Here is a 20,008-nt window from a genome sequence, read left to right on the forward strand (position 1 = left end):
TATCAGAGCTCTCTCAGCCCCACCTACCTCACAGGGTCTCTGTTGTGGGGAGAGGAAGGGAATGTGATTGTAAGCAGCTTTGAAAAGCCAGGTGTAAAAATGAACTCTTCTTCAATAGACGTTACAGAGGATGGTGCACCATTGAATAGTAGTCTCAGAACAAGTGGGTAAGAGGAGATAATGAGTGAATATGGCAGATTGCATTGTGTGCCTTTCAGACGACTGGGAGTATATGTTAAAATGCTATTTTTTGAAAGGAAAGCTTATGTTGCATCTTGACACTTTATACAGTTGAGCAGGTGGTCTGCAAAAAGGTTATGTGTGAATATTTTTAAAATACATGTCAATATTCTTGGGGACAGATGACTTAGCATCTCAGGATCAAGTTACATGTTACTGGGAGATAAATCAGGTCAAGTTTTTTATACTGGTGAAAAACAGAAGGATTTGTTTTGTTTTTCTTTTGTAAATATATTTTTGTTGAAACTTAAAACAATAAGATAAGAGTTCAGGAAAAAGGCATTGATGATTTGTATCCAGTTTTTTTATATTACAGGTCCACCACATGTGATAAAATGTCTCTTCATGTAGTTCACCTTTCTAGTAGTTATTCAAAATATTTGCGTGCATATCATCCAATTTATCTGGAGCCATAAACCACCAATACATAATTTTATAAACATTTTCTTTAAGGTTAGAACTTAGTATAAATTTAAGACCCTTCAACCACATTCTTTCCTATTGTTCCTTTTGCATGTTATATCCAAAGTACTTTAACCCAGTTTATTAAACATTCTTTCACCTGTTCTTCTTATTTCAACAAAAGTTTATACAGTTTTGCAAAAACATGTTCATCATTTGTACATAATTCATCTCAACTACGGTCTTAATTTCTTCAAAACCATACAATTTTGATCTGCTTTAAATCTTTCTAACAGTTGTGCATAAATCTTTTCTTAATTTAATTTTACACTCCCCTTGAGAGAAGACCAGTATGTCTTTAATTAACATTTCACGTTTATAGAAAGCTTCTTGCATTGAGATCCAGTTATCTTTAATTATCATTTCACATCTATAAAAAACTTCTTGTATTGAGATCCAAAAAGAAGAACAGTTCGTTTTTATACCCCACTTTTCACTACCCTAAGGGGTCTCAAAGTAGCTTACAATTACCTTTCCTTTCTCTCCCCATAACAGGCACCCTGTGAGGTAGGTAGACTTGAGGGAGCTCTGACAGGATTGTTCTGTGACAACAGCTCTGACAGGACCGTGACTAGCCCAAGGTCACCCAACTGGCTGCATGTGGAAGAGTGCAGAATGAGATATGGCTCGGCAGATTAGATTTTTTTGGACATAATCTAGCTTTATACTTGTTCCATATTCTCAGTATCACATATCTAGTACAATGGTTTTTAAAGACCCCATTAACCTTTTTTGTACTATAAATAACCATGCCACCCAAATCTCATGCCGTGACCTTCTAGTTCTGACATCCTTTTATTGCTCATCAGCAACCATCCTTTCATCCATACAAGGGTTACCAGCTTAGGGTTGGGAAAATCCTGAAGACATTGGGAGTGGAGCTGGTAGAAGTCAGGGTTTGGGAAGGAGAGGAACTTCAATGGGGCATGATACAGTCCATCATTTTCTCCAGGGGCCATTTTCTCCAGGGGAACTGATCTCTGTTGCCTGGAGATGAGTTGTAATTCCAGGGGATCCCCAGGTCCCACCTAGATGCTGGCATCCCTTTACAAACAAGACAACACACAGCAAGGTATGTTTTCAAATCTGGTTTTGGAGGGGGGAAACACGCATTGGAGACAGACCACTGAGCTGGCATGTTAACCCTTGCAATATACACATGGTGATCTTATTGGATCTACTAGCCGCTTGGGGTGAAGGGAGATTTTTGTGGGGTGTGTGTGTGTAGATTTCTATTCCTGGTCCAGCACAATGTCTCTGACTGAAATTGTGTAGTTTGATCCTAAAAGGATAGAAGTCAGAAGGCAGAACAAGGCTTTAGCCTTAGGCCTTAAGAAATCAGAAGTGGTAAAAATTGAGGGCTTTCTTACTTAAAACTGAAGATCCGTATCAAAGTGCCTCTAATGGGTTAGTCAGTGAAAAATGGAAAAGCTGAACCTGACGAAGGGCCATAGCTAAGGTTATGATCAAAACTGCTGCCTGCTTGTGCCAGCTATGCTGAAAAATCATCCTGACTGTTTCTAAAATTAGCTGCAAAATACCAATGCACACAATGCTTCTTGTGCTGAAGTGTTGCTAGGGGAATCTATCCTTCAATTCCTCTCTGCTATGCACCAATATGATTGATTTATTATTAGGACTGGGAGGTGAGTGGAAACCCCCTCATGCCAGGTGTCTTACTGAGCTCCCAGGGGGGTCCCAGTAGTTGTCCAGTGGCTCCTGTAGAGAGCATGGGAGGGCCTGTGTGCTGGCTTATGTATTGAGATTGGGCTCCACACCCCATTTTATTTCATCTTGGCAAAAAGCTGCTTAAATCAGTTACCGGGCAGAGAGCAAACCCAATGCTGGAGCTTGTTTTTTGGGCAGCTTTCCAGTGAGATAAGGCATGCATTAAATTGCCACAGGATATTCACCTGGGAGGGCATTGTATTAGCAATTTCTCTCTCATAATATATTTTTAATCGGCTCCTCTGATCTCTGTCCCTACCTTTTGTACATGTTGTTGTTATGGACACTGGAGGCTGTACCTCCCCCCTACCTATGGTATAACTCTGCTTGTCTTTTAAGCTGCGCCAATCAAAATCAGCTGAGGTGCTGACAATTCACTCTCACAAAGCCTCTGCAGAAAACTGTGCAGAAATCTTGCAAGAGGAAGTGGCTCAACTCGGTTCAACCGAAAGCAAGCAGGAAGGGGTGGGGGGAGGAGGGAGGTGATGCTGTTCAGCAACCAGCCTCCCTGGCTTGTAGATAAGAGATCAAGCCACAGATGGTGCGTGAGGCAGCAAGCCAAGAGCTGAAGAAAGTCTCTCAGGGTCTTGCACCCTCTTCACTTCTGACAGAGGTTAGCTGGAAGAGAGAAAGGAAGGAAGAGGGAGAAATTGGTGGATGAGAAGAAAGTCTTTTTCTTTTTTTTAAGAAAGGAGACCTTCCTTGATTTATTGATTAAAAGAAACTGTTGCACAGCATGGCATGCAGGTTCTGGAGGAGGTGAAACGTGGCTGCAGCTGGTCTTACAGGAACTGGATTGGGAAACGCCGTGGCTGCTGCTGTGAGCTGGCTCTCTGGCTCCCAGGAAGACACCACATGTTCTGAGAATCTGGGATCCCCTCTTAGATGACTGTTGACAACAGCATGAGCAGTGGCTACTGTAGCTTGGATGAGGACACAGATGACTATTTTTTCACAGCTAGGACCACCTTGTCCAGGAATCCTCAGAGCAAATGCACCGCAAAGGTAACATGCTTCTGTAACAATCGCTCCCTTCCATTAATAAGGTCTGTGTTTGCTGCTAGCTGTCGGTCTATCAAAATTAGCCTGCTGTATAATCCTGAAGTGGCATTTATTTTGCCGTTATATAAATATGCATGGACAGTTTGCTCATTTTCAGCTGCTTAAAGCTTATCCTTACGTCATTTCACTGTTACAATATCTGATCCTTTTGCCTTCGTTCCAGTATCTGACACCTGTTTGATATCCCCTAGATGTCAGAGTGAACTAACTGAGAGACTGTAGTCATCTTCTGTAACATAATGTTTTTGAGCATATATCTTGTTAAAGGCTGTAAGATGGCTTGTTTAAAATGACCAAACAACGTTAGACCATCTTGTAGATGCATTGAGTCTAGTGACATTGTGTCAGTGTGCATGTTTTCAAAAAGAGGATGTTGTCTTGGAAAATTCTGCCCTGATCTGGATGATATATCCAGTGCAGGGATTACATTTGAGGAGTTAGGATAAGCAGTAGGTTTTTTGGTTTGTGTGTATGTGTGGGTAATTATGCTTGTCACCCTTTATGATAATCTTATTTGGCAGCTATAAATCTGCTTTGTGGAAAAGCCTTCTCAAATATTATACGAGTGATAGTATTCTGAGATATAAACAAAATAAAATAAAATGGGTTTGTGTTACTTCTTGTCATTACATGTACTCTTACTATAACTAGTAGCCAGTTAGAAATTGATTCTTAGATGAAAGATAAACAAGGTGGATTAATTATAGAGATTATATAAGTCATTATTTTAAATCAAATTCCCAGTGTTATGAAATAAATGCATGTTTTCGGTTGAAATATATTGGTTTCACTAAGGTATATCTGCAGTTGAGAAATTGTATAAATATGCACTAAGCAAACCTATATAAATCTGAGTGTTTGTAAGCTATTGGGCACAACAGTGCTTTTCTCCATGAAAATTAATGGCCATACTTTCTTGGCCAATAGGGCTATACTGATTCATAATGTGAGAAATGGCTGCATTGCTGAACTCTGATAATTGAATATTAAATAACTGTACAATTAGGCTTTGTAGATGCTCCTAATGAAAAATGCGACTCTCCACAGTGGAGTCTAGTGCCTGTGATGTACCAGTGAAAGGAAAACAGTGAACACATGAAGCTGCTTTAAATGGTGGGCCAAACTACATGTTACCTGTGACGTGAGTCAAGGTTCTGCAACCTGATAGTTACCCCTCCAAATACATCCCCATCTCCACTTTAGTTTAGGAAAGGGGCGTGGGAAGGAAGGCTGAAGCTCCTGCCTCTCTTGAGCTGAAGCTGGCCTTGGAGCACTTGGGAACATTAGTTCTCCAACTTGTGTCACAGGTAATGTGTCTTTTGATGCTGAGTCAGACCATTACTGCTCTGGCTGGCAGCAGCTTCCCAAAGTCTGAAGTAGAGATCTTTCATACTAGCTACCATCTGATCATCTGCAGTGGAGATGCCGAGGACTGAATGGGGAACCTTTTACATACAAAACAGGTACTCTAACTGGGAAGCCAGAGCCTTTGCCTTGAACTCCTTAAGAACAGAATTTCCATAGTTAGAGATGCTAGAAGACCGTGTGGGAAGGTTTGGTCTCTGTGGGAACTTGAATATTGGACTACTGGACCATTGGTCTGATCCAGCAGGCTCCTTTTTTGAAGGTAATTTCACCTGTTGCTCATACTTAACATAAAAATCTGTCTTCAGTTCAGCTCTTGGATAGATTGTCATGGATTTCAGTTTAAGGTAAAAGTATAAAGTTGGACATGTTTATATTACATTTATATTTTTCTGAGTACATGAAAGGTTGAGTGCTTATCCCTAGAAGCTGTTCTTTGAAAAGGTGAGAAAAATGTGTCCAAGTCTTCATGCTTCCATATATTTCTGGATTGGATTTCTATAACTGCCCTTATCCGTGCTCCAGAAATTGTGACTGGTTCAGAATGCAGCAGCCAGGGTCCTAATGGGTACACCCTGGAAAGTACACATTCAACCTGTGCTCCAACAATTGCACTGCCTCCCAGTTAAATTCCAGGTCAAATTTAAGATATCGGTGTTTACCCATAAGGCCATCTACGGTCTGAGTCCACTTATCTAAGAGACCATCTCTCTATCTATACCACCTGAAGAATACTCTGTTCTTGAAATATCAACCAGTATCTGGCCCTAAAAAGATATGTTTGGCCTCAACCAGGGCCAGGCCATCCTGGCCCCTACCTGGTGCTTGGGGGGTAGCTTTGGAAGGGCTTGTGGATCAATCTGGACCCTGCCAGAGCTGCCACAATTCTGTATGGCCTGAAAGATGGAGCTATTCTCCCAGGCTTTTGATTGGGGTCAAATATATATCTGTCTACCTATCTATGGTCCCTTCCATCCATCTATCCATCAATTCATCTGTTTACTCCCAGACCTTGCTGACTTTTGGGATAATCTCAACAGATGCTCTGAGGAACTTTTGCTGCGAAGTTTTAATCTGTTTGTTATCCATCTTAAATTAATTTTACACTTCCGTCTGTTTTAGTTATTGTATTTTATATACAATTTGTACACTGCCCTGAATCGGCTCACCGGGAGGGCAGTCTAAAAATCCAATATAAATAAATAAACAAACAAATAAATAAACACCCACGCACCCACACACACACTGCATGGTAATCTTTCTAGATCAATATTTCTTTGGACAATTTCATTGGTTGGGAATTCTTACTGTATTAAAATGTGATGAACAAGTTTCCCCCCTTGTGTACTATCTCTTCCTTTCCTAACATAAACCTGCCACGCACCCATTAATTTTGTACTGAAGCTGAATCAGGACTTCAGGGCTGGTATTATTGATGCAGGAAGGAGGAAGTAACCTCAAGTGCTGCACAAACATAATGGTCTCTACGCAGCCTTGGTTCATCAGTCAGATAGTTTTGTAAAAAGAGAAGGGAAAAAGGCATTTAGGGGAAGTCTAGTTTTTACACAGGAAGAAAGAAACCTCAGACTTTCAAAGGGTTTATTGGTATAATTGGACACATGGTAAAGCCTTTGCACAGAAGTTTGAACTTAGGTCTTCTTTTAGCTTGAGAAAAGGAAGTGATGTCACTTCTCAGTGGGCTGCCTCTTGTGTCTGTGGAGAAATGGATATCGAATTGAGGCTTGTGCCCCTGGACTTCTATGAAGCTGTACCTGTTAAATTCAAACAGGTAGTGTGGGGATTCATCTTTCTAAAAGTTTCATTGAACTTCACATTTCTCAAGTGATTTGATGCCTTTCCACACAACAGTCTTTTCCTTCAATGCTTTCTTCCATTTTTCCAATATTCCCTCTGGAATTACTGTAGGACAGAAGAGGGAGCTTCCTTTAATATCCTGTCTCATCTGCTGCCATTTGTTTAAAGAGGCCTTTACTGAGTCACGTCTGTGGGCGATGTAAAAGATCAAAATCTTCTATATGATTCTATCCCAGTGCACATTTTGTTCCTTTGAAAATCTTCCTTTTGCATGAAGGGCTAGAAATGCTAGGAAAATGGGTCTGTCTTGCCTAGGATCCTCTTTCTCAGATAGCCAGCACCAGATGCTGCAGAGGAGGATGTAAAACACACACATTCAATTATGTGGGCTAATTTGTCTCCATTTAAAGTTCTGAAATCATTAGCAATTTGGATTTGAGCCTGGGACCTGAGAGGCTTCTTTCCCTTTTTCATTAGTAGCTCAACTATTTGAGTTCTTCGTTTTATTTTTCTGTGAGGAGTGTAGAAAGAGCGGGGCAAGCCCAGTTACACCAGAACATTATTTCCATAGCTTTGTTTCACCTCTTCTTATAATATGCAGTATGAAGCCACAAGCCTTACTTTCTCTTTTCTCTGCTTGGCATCCACTTATTGAATCAGTCCCCCAAATCAAGAACAGTTCTTTGAGCCCACTTTTTTCAGTGACTGTCATGCTGGTGATGTTCCATCTTGTTTGCTGGTCGGAATTAGAGTTCTGAGGAAGAGCAGGTCTAAGAGTTGCAGTAGAATAACTAACTGTGCTTTGTCTTAGCAGTTAGTGATCCTCCTCCTTGTTTCACAGCTTAATGAATGGATCATAACTGAATGGCTTGTAATGCTTTGAAGCCATTTCTAAGAATGGAAAAAATACATGCAGGATGGGATCATTAATGAGTTGCCAATCTTATTTTTCTAGTTGAATAAATATGGGGAAAATGTCAAAACTTGGAAGTGGATCCCACCAGTTCATTCTGCATTACCCCCAGAACAAGGATAAAGCCTTCCTCTAACATGTAAGCTTCTTGAATCAGCATAAGGCTCCTTCCCAAAGAGGGAAACACTGGTGGATTTATGGGATCCAACTTGTGACACTCCTGGGGTCCCTGGAGAATTTTTGAGTCTTTTTGTTGCCTTTGCAGCCAAGGGAAGCACAGGTGAAATGCATTCAATGGGGATGTAGTTTTACTAAATGCACTCTAAAATTGCTGGTTTTGCCACTTGGCATGATGCTCTGAAGTAGCATGGACCGAGTTGCTTTTTAGGTGATATAAGCAGGACTGAGGGCTTACTAGAACTCCATAGAAAGGCACAGTTGAAGATCCACACCCTGCACTGCCTCTGTGGAAAAGAGATATTTGCTTTTTTTCAGAATGAAGGCACTTTATAAAACAACTTTGCCTTCCAGGAAAGTTCAGTTGACTAGGCTCAGGGTACAAGGTGATGCAGGCAGGAAGATCCACAGGATTCTTTGTGTTTGCATACTGAACTGGAATGTGCCCATTAGGCCTCCTTTCCCACCCTGCAGTGAAGTGATAGAAGAAACATGCTCAGTCCGGGCAGTCCCAGGCACTAGCAGCTAGTCTTCTTTTCTTTTCAGAACAGAGCAAGGCAAGCTCATCTATGTCCTAACTGAAGATTTGGGGATCATTGCAAACTGTGGTTGCATTGGGGTGGCCGACCTGATTTGCATCACAATTGCTAATTTACACCAATTCACTCTGATGTAACTATTTGGACTTAATCAAAATTTTCAATTTATTCTTTTGATGCTTCTTAAGTAAAGGCATATGCCGTTAAATAAAAGCACAAGCTAATGGGCTGCTGTAACCATAACACATGTTGATTTAAAACCAAATCATTTTTACATAACCTCAGACAGTATACTTGTAAGAACATGTCTATCTCTGAGCAGGCGTACATCCTTGTGAGTTCACTGAACTTAGAAGTGTGTAACTGTTCAGGATTTCACTTTTAGACATTTAACTTAGAACACATAGTACTCTAAAAAGTATATATAATATATTGCTTATTTCTAAGTTATAACAATGCTCTTGCTGTCAAATTGGATTTCCTTTACTGCCTTTAGAAAGTGGTTCAACTGGAATCAACACGGGAAGGTGTTTCTCTTTTCTGGTGATTGCAGCACTTTTATATAGGTGCCAAACCCCATAAAAATATAGTGCTTCATGACTAGCAGGTAGAGTCATAAATGTTATAGTTGGGCTACTGAGCCAATTGCAGGAATCCGGTTGCTCCTGGGGCATAAAATACAAGTAAAATATCACTTGGAAGAATCAGCAAATGGCATCTGGCGTTATTTGCCAGACTTGCCATATCGAACCCTCGTATAAATGATGGAATTTTGGGCTGGATGATGACCAATGTTTGCCACACGTAGCTTTATCTTACACAGGAAGGCAGCCTTTTGTAAGAGGGTCATATATTCAGTTTTCAGAGATTATATCATTAAATCGGGTGACCCATGAAAGCAAAACTTCAAATGAATGAAACATAATCTTTAAAAGATCTGCTTCAGTTTTTTAAATCTAATTTTAAAAGCCTACAGCTTTGTATGCTAAGCTATATATATCCAGGACACTTAGTAATGGAGGAAATATGGCTCTTAGAGAAACAAATGATCTTTAACTGAAACAGCTTAGCTCACTATCACCTAGCCCTGTTTGGCATGCCCATTACACTCACACACATCTTATTGCAGATTGTCAGAGTAGTAAGCCATCGATCTTGGGCTTCATTCTGTACCTGCCGTATATAACATTCATTTTCCTCCGGTGTATTTATTGTGCAGCTACAATTTAAAAAATCCACACTTTTCTAAATTGTCGTAGAACAACCCCTTTTGATGTGTGTGGGGTGGCATCCAAAGTTTATTTTTAAAATTTTTGCAATTGCTCCACCACAGCTGTGCAGTAGCGTCACAGCTTCCATTTAAATCCTCACGGTTCATGTTTTGCACGTGCATTTTAGTGTTCATTGAATGAAAGGGAACAGCAGAGAAGGCAGAAAAAGGGGGGAAACTGATGTCGAAAGCGACTTTTAAAAAACTGACAAGCAGCTGTGAAACCTCATTTTCAATGATGCCGAGTATTACTGGATTCTCTGCAGTGTTATCAGCCACAGTAAACAATGGTAAAGTTACACGATCTCATAATATGGGGGAAAATGTTGAGTGTATATACAGTTGGCAATGTGTGCATGTACACTCACCTGTACAAAGTGGGCTGCAATTCTACCACACTTTGCACAAGGCTACAATTTGTATGGGGGAGGAGTCCTCTGGCAGAAGCTCTGGAGAGCTTTTTTAGTCTTGTGCCACTAAATTGGAAAAAAGGAGGCTAATTTTTGCTGATGCCCTACTGCAGCTGGATAGTAACACTAATTCCCTGCTCTTCCCTGCAATTTTTCATGGTTTTCTCTTTGTGATTACCTAATTCGATCCTGCTCACTGGTCATGATCTTGGCAATTTTTTAAAGCCTGCCCGGTGTAAATTGCACTTAGTCCTCCAAATGGATCGATCCCAAGTGATTCTTAAGTGTGGCAGTTTGCAGAAAACCCACGTGGCCCAACTGCCATTTTAATGTTAGACTTCTGGTGATTGCCAAAATGGTCCCCTTCACTTTGTTAACTAAAATGTTTCCAAAACTTTAGGCTTCCCTTTCCAGTCTCTGTCTCTGTGTCTGTGTCTCTGTCTCTGTGTCTCTGCTTCATGTCAATTTCATTCCATGCTGACCAACACTTAATTTTGTTTGCATGGGGCACTGAAATCCTCCCCCTCTCCCCACTGGGAACATGCAGTTTGCCTCCTCTTCAATAATAGCAAGTAACTAAACATCACGTAGGTCCTTTTAAATTTTCCTCCTATTGTTTAAATTTTTTATTCAATAAACTGAGACTAGCAATATTCTTATATCGCTAGAATCACACTAGCTGTCAAAAATTTAAAAATTAATAATGATGGGAAAATGGAGCTTGTACATGATGAAGAAGGGAAGATGCTGTAAGGTGCAGAGTGGGCAGAACTACCTTGATCTGAGCAGGGGAATGGCCTTTGAAGGGCAGTAAAATTGTGGAGGGGAAATTGAGGTAATCTGCATGCTTTTGAATTACCTTTAGTTTAGAGGCAAAACATGGGGATAATTGGCACAAAAGTATTTTCAGAAAGCTGAGGGAAATGGTGACCAGAAAGCAAACTGTGCCGAAGGGAGGAAAATTAATGCAGAACAAAGAAAATCTCACAGACATGCATAGTAAAAACAAGGGGAAATACCTGTGCACAATAGTCCCCTGTTTGATATCCAGCATTTATAGATTACCTCCCTTAAACAACTTCTTCTCAAGAAATTGCCATTAGTTTTTCTGAGTCAAGATACTTGTATGCTCCCTTATGAAGTCCCTCTGCATACTCCTGGAATAAATGGTGTCCATCAATCAAGCACAGTCTTGATTCATTCTCGGTGCTATCATAATTTTGTTGCAATTGGGTATGGATTGACTATTCATTTCTAGCTTTCTAACCTTTGCATTTCATTGCAGACAGAAATATTGAAAGCTCTTTGTCCTCACCCCAGGATTCTCATGTTTGGGACTTTGCTTTCTTGACAAATTGTTCTTTGATATATCTGTGTAGCATCCCATTGCATTTAATGGAAATTGCTAGTAGCTGGGGTTTTGGTGGCTGGAGGGATATAATTTAAGACTGTTAAGAAATCATGTCCTCATTAAAGGGACTATTAAAATGGCATGATTACTTTTGGCATTGGTTGTTGGAAGGTTCGATTAATAGAATGGTATGAGAATGGAGAGCTCCTCACCCCCTGCAGCTGTAACAGGCACCTGACATTCTGAAGGAAGTAAATGCCAAATTATGGTCAAAAGAATAGAGGAGCAAATCAACTCCTAATATGAAAAAAGAACAAATAATTTACAAAGAGATAATGGTTATCCACAGATACTTGATCACCACAGGAACCTCCTACTGACGAGGGCTGATTCTGCATTTACTTTGTTTTTTCCATTGTGGATCCTGCTGAATTCAGATCGATTTGAACTCAGGTCTTCCTCTATCCCCCCCCCCCCCAATTGAAACAAAGTGTTCTGCACTCGATTGGAAAAGCTCAGAGTGGGGAGGGGAGCCAAGTGCAGCAGGAGTCTTTTTTCTTGAACACAGATGTATCTTCGACTCTTTCCCCACCTCCTTCCAGCTTGCTTTTGAGTTTTAATTTAAACATTTCAGCTCTGGCCTCCATTTGCCACGGGGGAACCTCCTTCAAAGTAAAATAGGAATACTTTAACCAACCATTCAAAAGCTTGGCTCCTTCCGCAGGAATACACATGGCAATGTACTTACTCTGCAGGTCATGGAGCTTGATGTACCACAGCCTATGTCTGGCTGACTTTGGCACCAGTCTGAGATCAGATATGGAAAAAGTAGACCTCCTTCAGTTAATAAGCAGTATTGTCTTGGAAGATGAGTCAATTTGCATGTTGTTCTATGGAAAGATTTTATATCAGAGCTTGTCAGGACAGGAAAATTAATCAAATTTGTGGGGGAGGAAAGGAAATGAAATTCTCATCTGGAAAAACTGGAATCAAGTTCTTGATAATGAACAGCCTATTAATAAGGCAATATTGTTTTTTAATTTTTAATTTTAGAAATAAAGTAATAGTGTAGACGGGATACAAGAAGGAGGAGGCTTATGTAACATAATTATATATATATTACAGGGTGTATTTGCCTTGATGGCAGCATTTTAAATTAACTTTACAGCCAGGTAGTGCAGTGAAGGATCAAACCAAGCATGCTCTTCTGTAACTTTTGCAAAAGAGAGAAATTTTAAAATGGGGGAATATCTGAAGGTATCTGATCATAAATCCTTATGGGCAAACAGTTGTTACATTTTCTGAAATATCTTCTTTACTCAATGAGCCATGGGCAAATCCCTTGTTTTCAATATCTACAGGTTAAAAGTCTTTCATAAACCTTACTGTGTAAAGATGAAATAAGAACCCAATGGACAAGCTTTGAAAAAAAAAGCTATAAATGATAAAGGGAATATATTCTCTAAAATATATCAATCTTTATTTACAGGCATCCAGACCAAAATTTCATATGCTCTAAAATATATGCATTTCTATTAAATGCTGCTTATAAACAGCAGAACAATTTGTAAAACTCTGGATGGAAGATTTGAAAGCCCCAATAAGCTCAGAGGCTTGGACATTAGTGCTAAGAAGAGGTTTAAAATTTTCAGTAAATCTTTCTGCCAAAGAGGATTTAATAAAAATGCTATATCAGTGGCACCTATCTCCCTATAAATTAGAAAAACTATTTAAAGGGACTAATGTGGATTGTCAGGTATGTGGGGTTTTAAATGGATGTAAACCAGCAGTGCTGTTAGTGATGGCAAATAAACAAACAAACAAATAATTCCAATTTAATATATTTCTGGTGGGAGTGTAGGCCAGCAGGAAAGTTCTAGAATATGTTTACTACAGTCATCTCTAAAAGTATACAAAAAGCGTAAACATTAAGCCCTAAGGGTTGTTTTTTTTTTGGGGGGGGGGGTAAATCATGTAGAATTCTTTTCTAAAGATGTTTGAGAATTTGTTCTTACAGCTATAACATCTGCAAGTCTAATTGTTGAACAGAATTAGAAGAAGAACATAATCCCAAAGAAAGAGGATTAGTAGAGAAATTAGAAGAATACATTTGTCTGTGTAAACAAACTTGTCTACTACATGGCAAAATGTCTGATAAATTTGGAGAATTTAATGCTTTTGTGTCTAGAATAAGAAATTATTTTCAAGTTTATATAATTGAGGTTCTAATAGCATTGTAGTTTTTATTTTAGAACTTTTTATTCATTTTATTTCTATATTTTTTAATCAAAATCAAAAATAAAAGGCATTTGCATGTTATTTTACACTTATTGTCACAATAAAAAAAACTAGGGGATAATTGCTATGATCACCAGCCTCCTTCTTTATTTGATGAAGAAGAAAAAGAGTCAGTTCTTATATGCTGCTTTTCTCTACCTGAAGGAGTCTCAAAGCAGCTTACAATCACCTTCCCTTTCCTCTCCCCATAACAGACACCCTGTGTGATAGGTGTAGCTGAGAGAGCCCTGATATTACTGCTTGGTCAGCACAGCTTTATCAGTGCTGTGGCGAACCCAAGGTCACCCAGCTGGCTGCATGTGACGGAGCGGAGAATCAAACCTGGCTCGCCAGGTTAGAAAACTGCCACTCTTAACCACTACACCAAGCTGGCTCTCCAAACTTATAAAATCCTTTCTGTTCTTTCTATAACTTGACTAAATTCATTTCATGAGGATGTGTTACTTGCCTCCCTCTACCCTCTGGGGGTTGAAAGGGGCAGAGGTTTTATGTATCAGATGGCATGTGTAGCCAGAAGATCCCAGTATTGTCTGGTGGCCAGGAAAGGGACATTTGAAATTTGTTTCCTATTTCCTGCCTGTGTCATGACTCCTAGTGTCCCTTGGAGGAATTGCATCCAAATCCTTGGCGGTCTTCATCCAAATACTAGCCAGGGTCAGCTCTTCCCAGATTTGACAGGATTGGAATTGCTCAGGCTATCCAGGGCAGGGCAAGGCTGCAGAAACAGATAGGAATGTAGGAAAACTCACATTCCAATATCATGTATCATGCAGCAAGATATCATGTTTTATGTTTCTTTCCTTTTATTCTACATCACTGGCTGATGCTGATAGGGGCAGGGAAAGCAAAATACATTGTTCTATGCAGTGCATGCTTAGCTGTATGACTAATGATGGTCCATATGAAGTGTCTGTGATTAATAATTAGCTTTCTGTCGCTTTCTTTAGTTTTGTCTAGAGTGTTAGTTTGGAGAATCCCCCCCCCCCCGGCTAGAAGGGGATTTAAAGATTGCACATTCTGTACAGGACTTCTAAAGCACTTAAAGCAAAAACAGCCTGAAGTTAGAAGTCCAGAGTTTCCAATGCCCACTGTAATATCCATTAGCAGGCAGTGCTCTTTATTCTTTTCATGCTTCCTGTATACATACCTGCAGGCATGCTGCTGAATTATTTAAATTATTTACAATGCAGTGTACCAAAGCTCCAAGCCTCAAGCTGAATTCTGAGCAGATAGTTACAGCAATTTCTTTTGTAGTGGAAAGTAGCAATAGAAATCCACCAGTCTGTGGACAGGTATTTTAATTTACAGCACAGTGGTCCTCGGGGGATTCTCTGTAGATTTGGTGAATTCAGTTTGTAAATTGCAGTTCTAAAACACTGAAAGAATCAAAGCATGAAGGGTTGACAAGATGAGAATATGGCACCAAAACTTCTGTTGATTATCAAAGGCTAGAAATTAACTTTGGGCTTCATGTAGTTCTGGTTGTCCTGTGATAGGCATTAGTGATGATTGGTAACTGGAGGCCTAGGGCTGAATCCATCCTCCCTATAAGTAGCAAAGAAACTTTGATTGCCAGAACTGGGGGGTGGGGAATATGATATGATCATGTGACATCTTCGTTTTTGATAGGTATGGCCATGGTCTACTACACTAGTGGCTGGCACTGACTTCCTTTAAAACTTCTCTTCAAAACAAATCATTGCTGGAATAAAGACTGCACCGAATTTCATCCATTATAGCTATTGTATACTTCAAGTGCAAAATGTAACCCAATACATCCTGGGAATAATGAGAGAATCCAGGTTTCAGTGACAGTGGGATCAGGGGTTTCTGTGTAGAAGAAGAAGAGTTGGTTCTTGTATGCCGCTTTTCTCTACCTGAAGGAATCTCAAAGCGGCCTTCCCTTTCCTCTCCCCACAACAGACACCCTGTGAGGTGGGTGAGGCTGAGAGAGCCCTGATATTACTGCTTGGTCAGAACAGTTTTATCAGTGCTATGGCTAGCCCAAGGTCACCCAGCTGGCTGCATGTGAGGGAGCGGGGAATCAAACCCAGCTTGCCATGTTAGAAACTGCCCCTCCTAACCACTACACCAAGCTGGGTCTCCAAATTTTATAAAATTATTTCTGTTCTTTCTATAACCTGACTAAATTCATTTCATGAGCATGTGTTACTTGCCTCCTTCTACATGCAATTGAAACATGTCTGAAGATTTTTTTTCCAAATACAGAAAAACATGATTCACATAGCAGTTAGCAAGACTGTTCCCTGCAAGAGGTAAATATCTCTCCAGGACAGAAAGTCTCGCTCCCGATTAACTTAGTGGTCTTATTTTTCTAATAATCCCACCTTCCTGCAAAATAATACATGTCCTGGTCCGCCCCACAGCACAGCAAAGTGCCGCAAAGCTGACTGGGCCCCCGTAGTACAGGTCCTGTTGGCTCCCACAGTGGGCTTTCACTACCTTCATGTATCGCTTAAAGGAGGCTATTATGTTTGGGACAAACACTTTAAACACGAGTACTCTTCATTTAGCTCAGGCCCCACTTGGCTATCATGAGCCAACTTTATAGAACTTATAAAAGCAAGCTAAATCTAAGTTAAAGAAACCAGGGACCTGGTTTTAGCAATCCTTTCCATAAATGCAGGCAGGCTTGATAATCAGTTGCAGAAACAACAGTGCAGCAACATTTGTCAAGCTCAGTTCAGATCTATAGGTTTAGAAGACGTAACTATGTTTCACGTGGTACAGTCAATCTTTAGTTCCCCAAGATATAGAGCCAAAGAACTTTCTATCACCTTTTCCTTGTCAGTCTCGAAAATCTTATTAAAATAAAACCTAATTGAGCCTGCGAACTGTTCCATCCTCTCTCACTCACTTCTCAATCCGGCTGCAATTGATACAATTGATAAAGTGGCAATTAAGCTGTGTGAATTTATCAACTAGCTGATTGTATTCTGATTTGACTTATTTTTATGCCAATAAAGGTTGTTGATTGATTGACTGAATCCAGCTGCAGCTTTCTGACTGTTCTATTCCCTTAGCCCAGGGCTCCTGGGGCCTGATCTGCACAAGGCCTGGGAGGGCAGTGGCCTGGCAGCAATGTCATATAGAAACAGGGATTTATCCCGCTTCCTTATGGCTGCCCTCTCTTCCTTTTCTGCCCTGTGGAATTGGCCAAAGTGAGTAAGTTTTTGAGCTCAGTAGAGCACTTTTTCAGACTGTATATTAAGCAAAAAAAAAGGGTGGAGGGGAAAAAATATTTTGATAGGTATGATGTAAAAGGCCCAGCCTGCAGTTCTCATGTATACAAAAGAGTTGCTGTTTTGCATGGGTAACATCCCAGTTTAAGCAAAACACTGGGCAGAACTTTTGTCTCGGCCAACATCATGCCGAAATCAGGTCTAAACTTGATCCTTTTAGTTAGCTTCATACGCAAAACTTCTTGAAAAGTTTTATTTCCTTCCAGAAGAGTTACCCCCACCCACAAGTGAACAACTATTTTTGAATCTTTAATTTATCTTAATTACTATGTTTCAGAACTTCTTCCCCCACATGCTTTTGGAGAATAGCAATAGGAGGCCAGTGCATTGTCGCCTTTAATATATTTAGTACACAGCTGTTGTAAGAATCAGCCTCCAATCCCCTGGATGACTGTACTTTAATTTTATGGGTTTGAACTTTATCCTTCACCCTTCCAGTATAGAGAAGAATAGTGAGTTTATATTCAAGAAAATGTAGCTTTGGTGTTTTTTAGATGCAAAGTACCTCTTGTGGCGCAGAGTGGTAAGGCAGCCGTCTGAAAGCTCTGCCCATGAGGCTGGGAGTTCAATCCCAGCAGCGGCTCAAGGGTGACTCAGCCTTCCATCCTTCCGAGGTCAGTAAAATGAGTACCCAGCTTGCTGGGGGGTAAACGGTAATGATTGGGGAAGGTACTGGCAAACCACCCTGTATTGAGTCTGCCATGAAAACGCTAGAGGGCGTCACCCCAAGGGTCAGACATGACCCAGTGCTTGCACAGGGGATACTTTTACCTTTACCTCACCATATATACTCATGTATAAGCCGAGTTTTCCAGCACAGTATTGACACTGCAAAAGTCCTCCTCGGCTTATAAGCGGGTATATATAATAATTGCTAACAGCCTGCTCCCAGTCATCTAATCGTTACATTGCTTCTGCAAACCTCCTGCAAGCTGAAGCTTGCTTGCTCTGGCTGCTTGTAGGACAGCAATGGTTTGAGTGAGGGACTCTGATATTTTTTTTTCCTTTTGCCTTTAATTCTTCCAGACTATTCTTTTGGTTTCTGTGGGTGGGGTGGTGAGGTGGGTTTGGGGGGTTCTTTGGGATTTACTGTTTCTCCTAATGTTTATTTCTTCTTTTTTTCTGAGGGGCAACATTGTTTATATTTTCTTCTTGGGGTTGTGTTTCTTTTAGAAGTTGATTTTTACAGTTCTTTCTTTCAGTGTTGAGTTTGACAGTTGTTTATTTCAGTGTTTTGTTCTGGGGGGGGCACTGTAACTGTAGTTAGAGTGGCCCCGCCGATGGTCTGTCCGGAGGAAGGGGCCAATCAGCACCCTTCCTCATCCCGGACAGAGCCTGCCCTAACTCCTCCCCCCAAGCCCTTGTGGCTTTATTTAGTCCGCGGCACCCGCGGCACCGTGGGCGGGGGTTAAGATGATGCTCGCTACATTTCTGTTCCTGAACCATCTAGTGAAGGTTTCATGCTTGTCAGTCACTATGTTGGAGGAAGTGAAACCAGTCAACTCAAATTTTTGGCTGCTTCACTGGCAACCCTGCTACATGAACAGTTTTTAAAGTGTTGGTAGGTCTTCATGAAGCTTTCTGTATTGTTTTTAGGTTCTGTCAGGTCATTTCCATCTTATGGTGACTTTATGAACAAAGCCCCCCCCCCCATCCAACTCTGCCTGCAGTCATTTCTTTACGTTTTTTGTAAGGTCAATACACTTACATGGCTTATATCCATCCATTTTGTTCTTTATCTACCTCTTCTTCTGCTTCCTTTGATCTTACCAAGCATAATCATATTTTCTAATCCTTCATTTGCACACATTTTGTGACCAACATCTGAGAGTTTTTGTTTACAGATGATTGCCTTAAGGCAATAGTTGGATTTAATGTGCTCCAGAACCAATCAATTTGTTTTTCTTACAGCCCATGGTATTTTCAGTCTTCGTCGCCAGGTCCCTAAGTCAAAGGCATCTATCTTCTTTCTCTTACACTTCCATGCATCCATATATTGCCACAGGAAAAATCATTGCTTTGACAATTCTGACCTTTTTTGCCAGTGAACTATCTTAGTCTTTCAAAAGTTTTTTAAAGCCTTTCTTCCTAGGATTGGCCTTCTCTTCACTTTTCCAGCATACTGTTCATCTTTGTTTATTCTGAATTTCAAGAATATAAAATTGTCCAGTATTTCCAGTCTTTTCCCATCAACTGTGAAGTCTCTCAAAGGTGACTTTAACATTACTTTTGTCTTCTTAATATTGAGTGTTAGGCCATATTTTGCACTTTCCAATCTGATTTTCCTGGCTTTATTTAGGAACTGGATAAACATATAAATACAGGGCATGTAAAGTGATGTAGTAGTTTCAGTGTAGGCTGCCCTACCTGATCAACCAAAATGTATGGATGTTTCAAGCTCTGCCTTCTTTTCATAGAATTTTTCCTTAAGCTCTGGTTTAATGCCATATTGAAAACAGGCATTAAAAGGCTGCCATATAGAGCAGCGGGCCGCAACCTTTTCCTGGTTGAGGACCACTTCCGGGGGTGGGGCAGAGCCGGTGGCCCAGGTGCTGCTCATGCGCGTTTGCGTCCGCCGACATGCCAGCGGCCGCTCCTACCTCTCCCCCCCCCCTACAGTGAAAAGCTAGCCGGGCCGCGAGCAAAGTTGCCACTTTGCTCACGGCCTGTCGAGCTTCTCGCTGCGGGTGGGGGGGAGAGGCCCCTGTCTGACCCTGACAGAGGCCTTCACGGCCAAGAACGGGGGTTGACGACCCCCAATATAGAGAATGGAGCAGAGTGGTTCTCTCTTGCCCCAGAGTGACCAATGGGATGAAATTAATTCAAAAGAAATTCCATCTAAACATCCAGAAGAAGTTCCTGACTGTCAGAGCGGTTTCTCAGTGGAAGGTTCTCTGTCTTTGGAAATTTTTAAGTAGATGCTGGATAGCCATCTGACAAAGAGGCTGATTCTGTGAAGGCGCAAGGGGGTGGCAGGTTACAGTAGATGAGCGATAGGGATGTGAGTGTCCTGCATAGTGCAGGGAGTTGGACTAGATGACCCATGAGGTCCCTTCCAACTCTATGATTCTAGGAGATCCTGTGAAAATACATCTTCAGTAGAGAAATATATTTC

At 40.8% G+C, this 20,008-nt stretch overlaps 1 protein-coding gene across 4 annotated transcripts in view; it reads left to right on the forward strand.

Moving 5' to 3' along the window:
* Positions 1–20,008, forward strand: part of RASSF5 (Ras association domain family member 5) — a 115,830-nt gene that overhangs the window by 65,718 nt on the left and 30,104 nt on the right. Inside the window, exon 1 of one of the 4 annotated variants that reach the window (XM_077334809.1) lies at positions 2,819–3,435. The exons of the other annotated variants lie outside the window; for them this stretch is intronic. Within the exon in view, the coding sequence (XP_077190924.1) occupies positions 3,316–3,435 (120 nt within the window). The 5' untranslated portion in view covers positions 2,819–3,315. Of the gene's footprint in view, positions 1–2,818; positions 3,436–20,008 lie in introns of those variants that run through there. 4 annotated transcript variants of the gene reach the window in all.

This window comes from Paroedura picta, chromosome 4 (assembly GCF_049243985.1).
Source record: "Paroedura picta isolate Pp20150507F chromosome 4, Ppicta_v3.0, whole genome shotgun sequence".
In the NCBI taxonomy this organism is placed as follows: Eukaryota; Metazoa; Chordata; class Lepidosauria; order Squamata; family Gekkonidae; genus Paroedura; species Paroedura picta.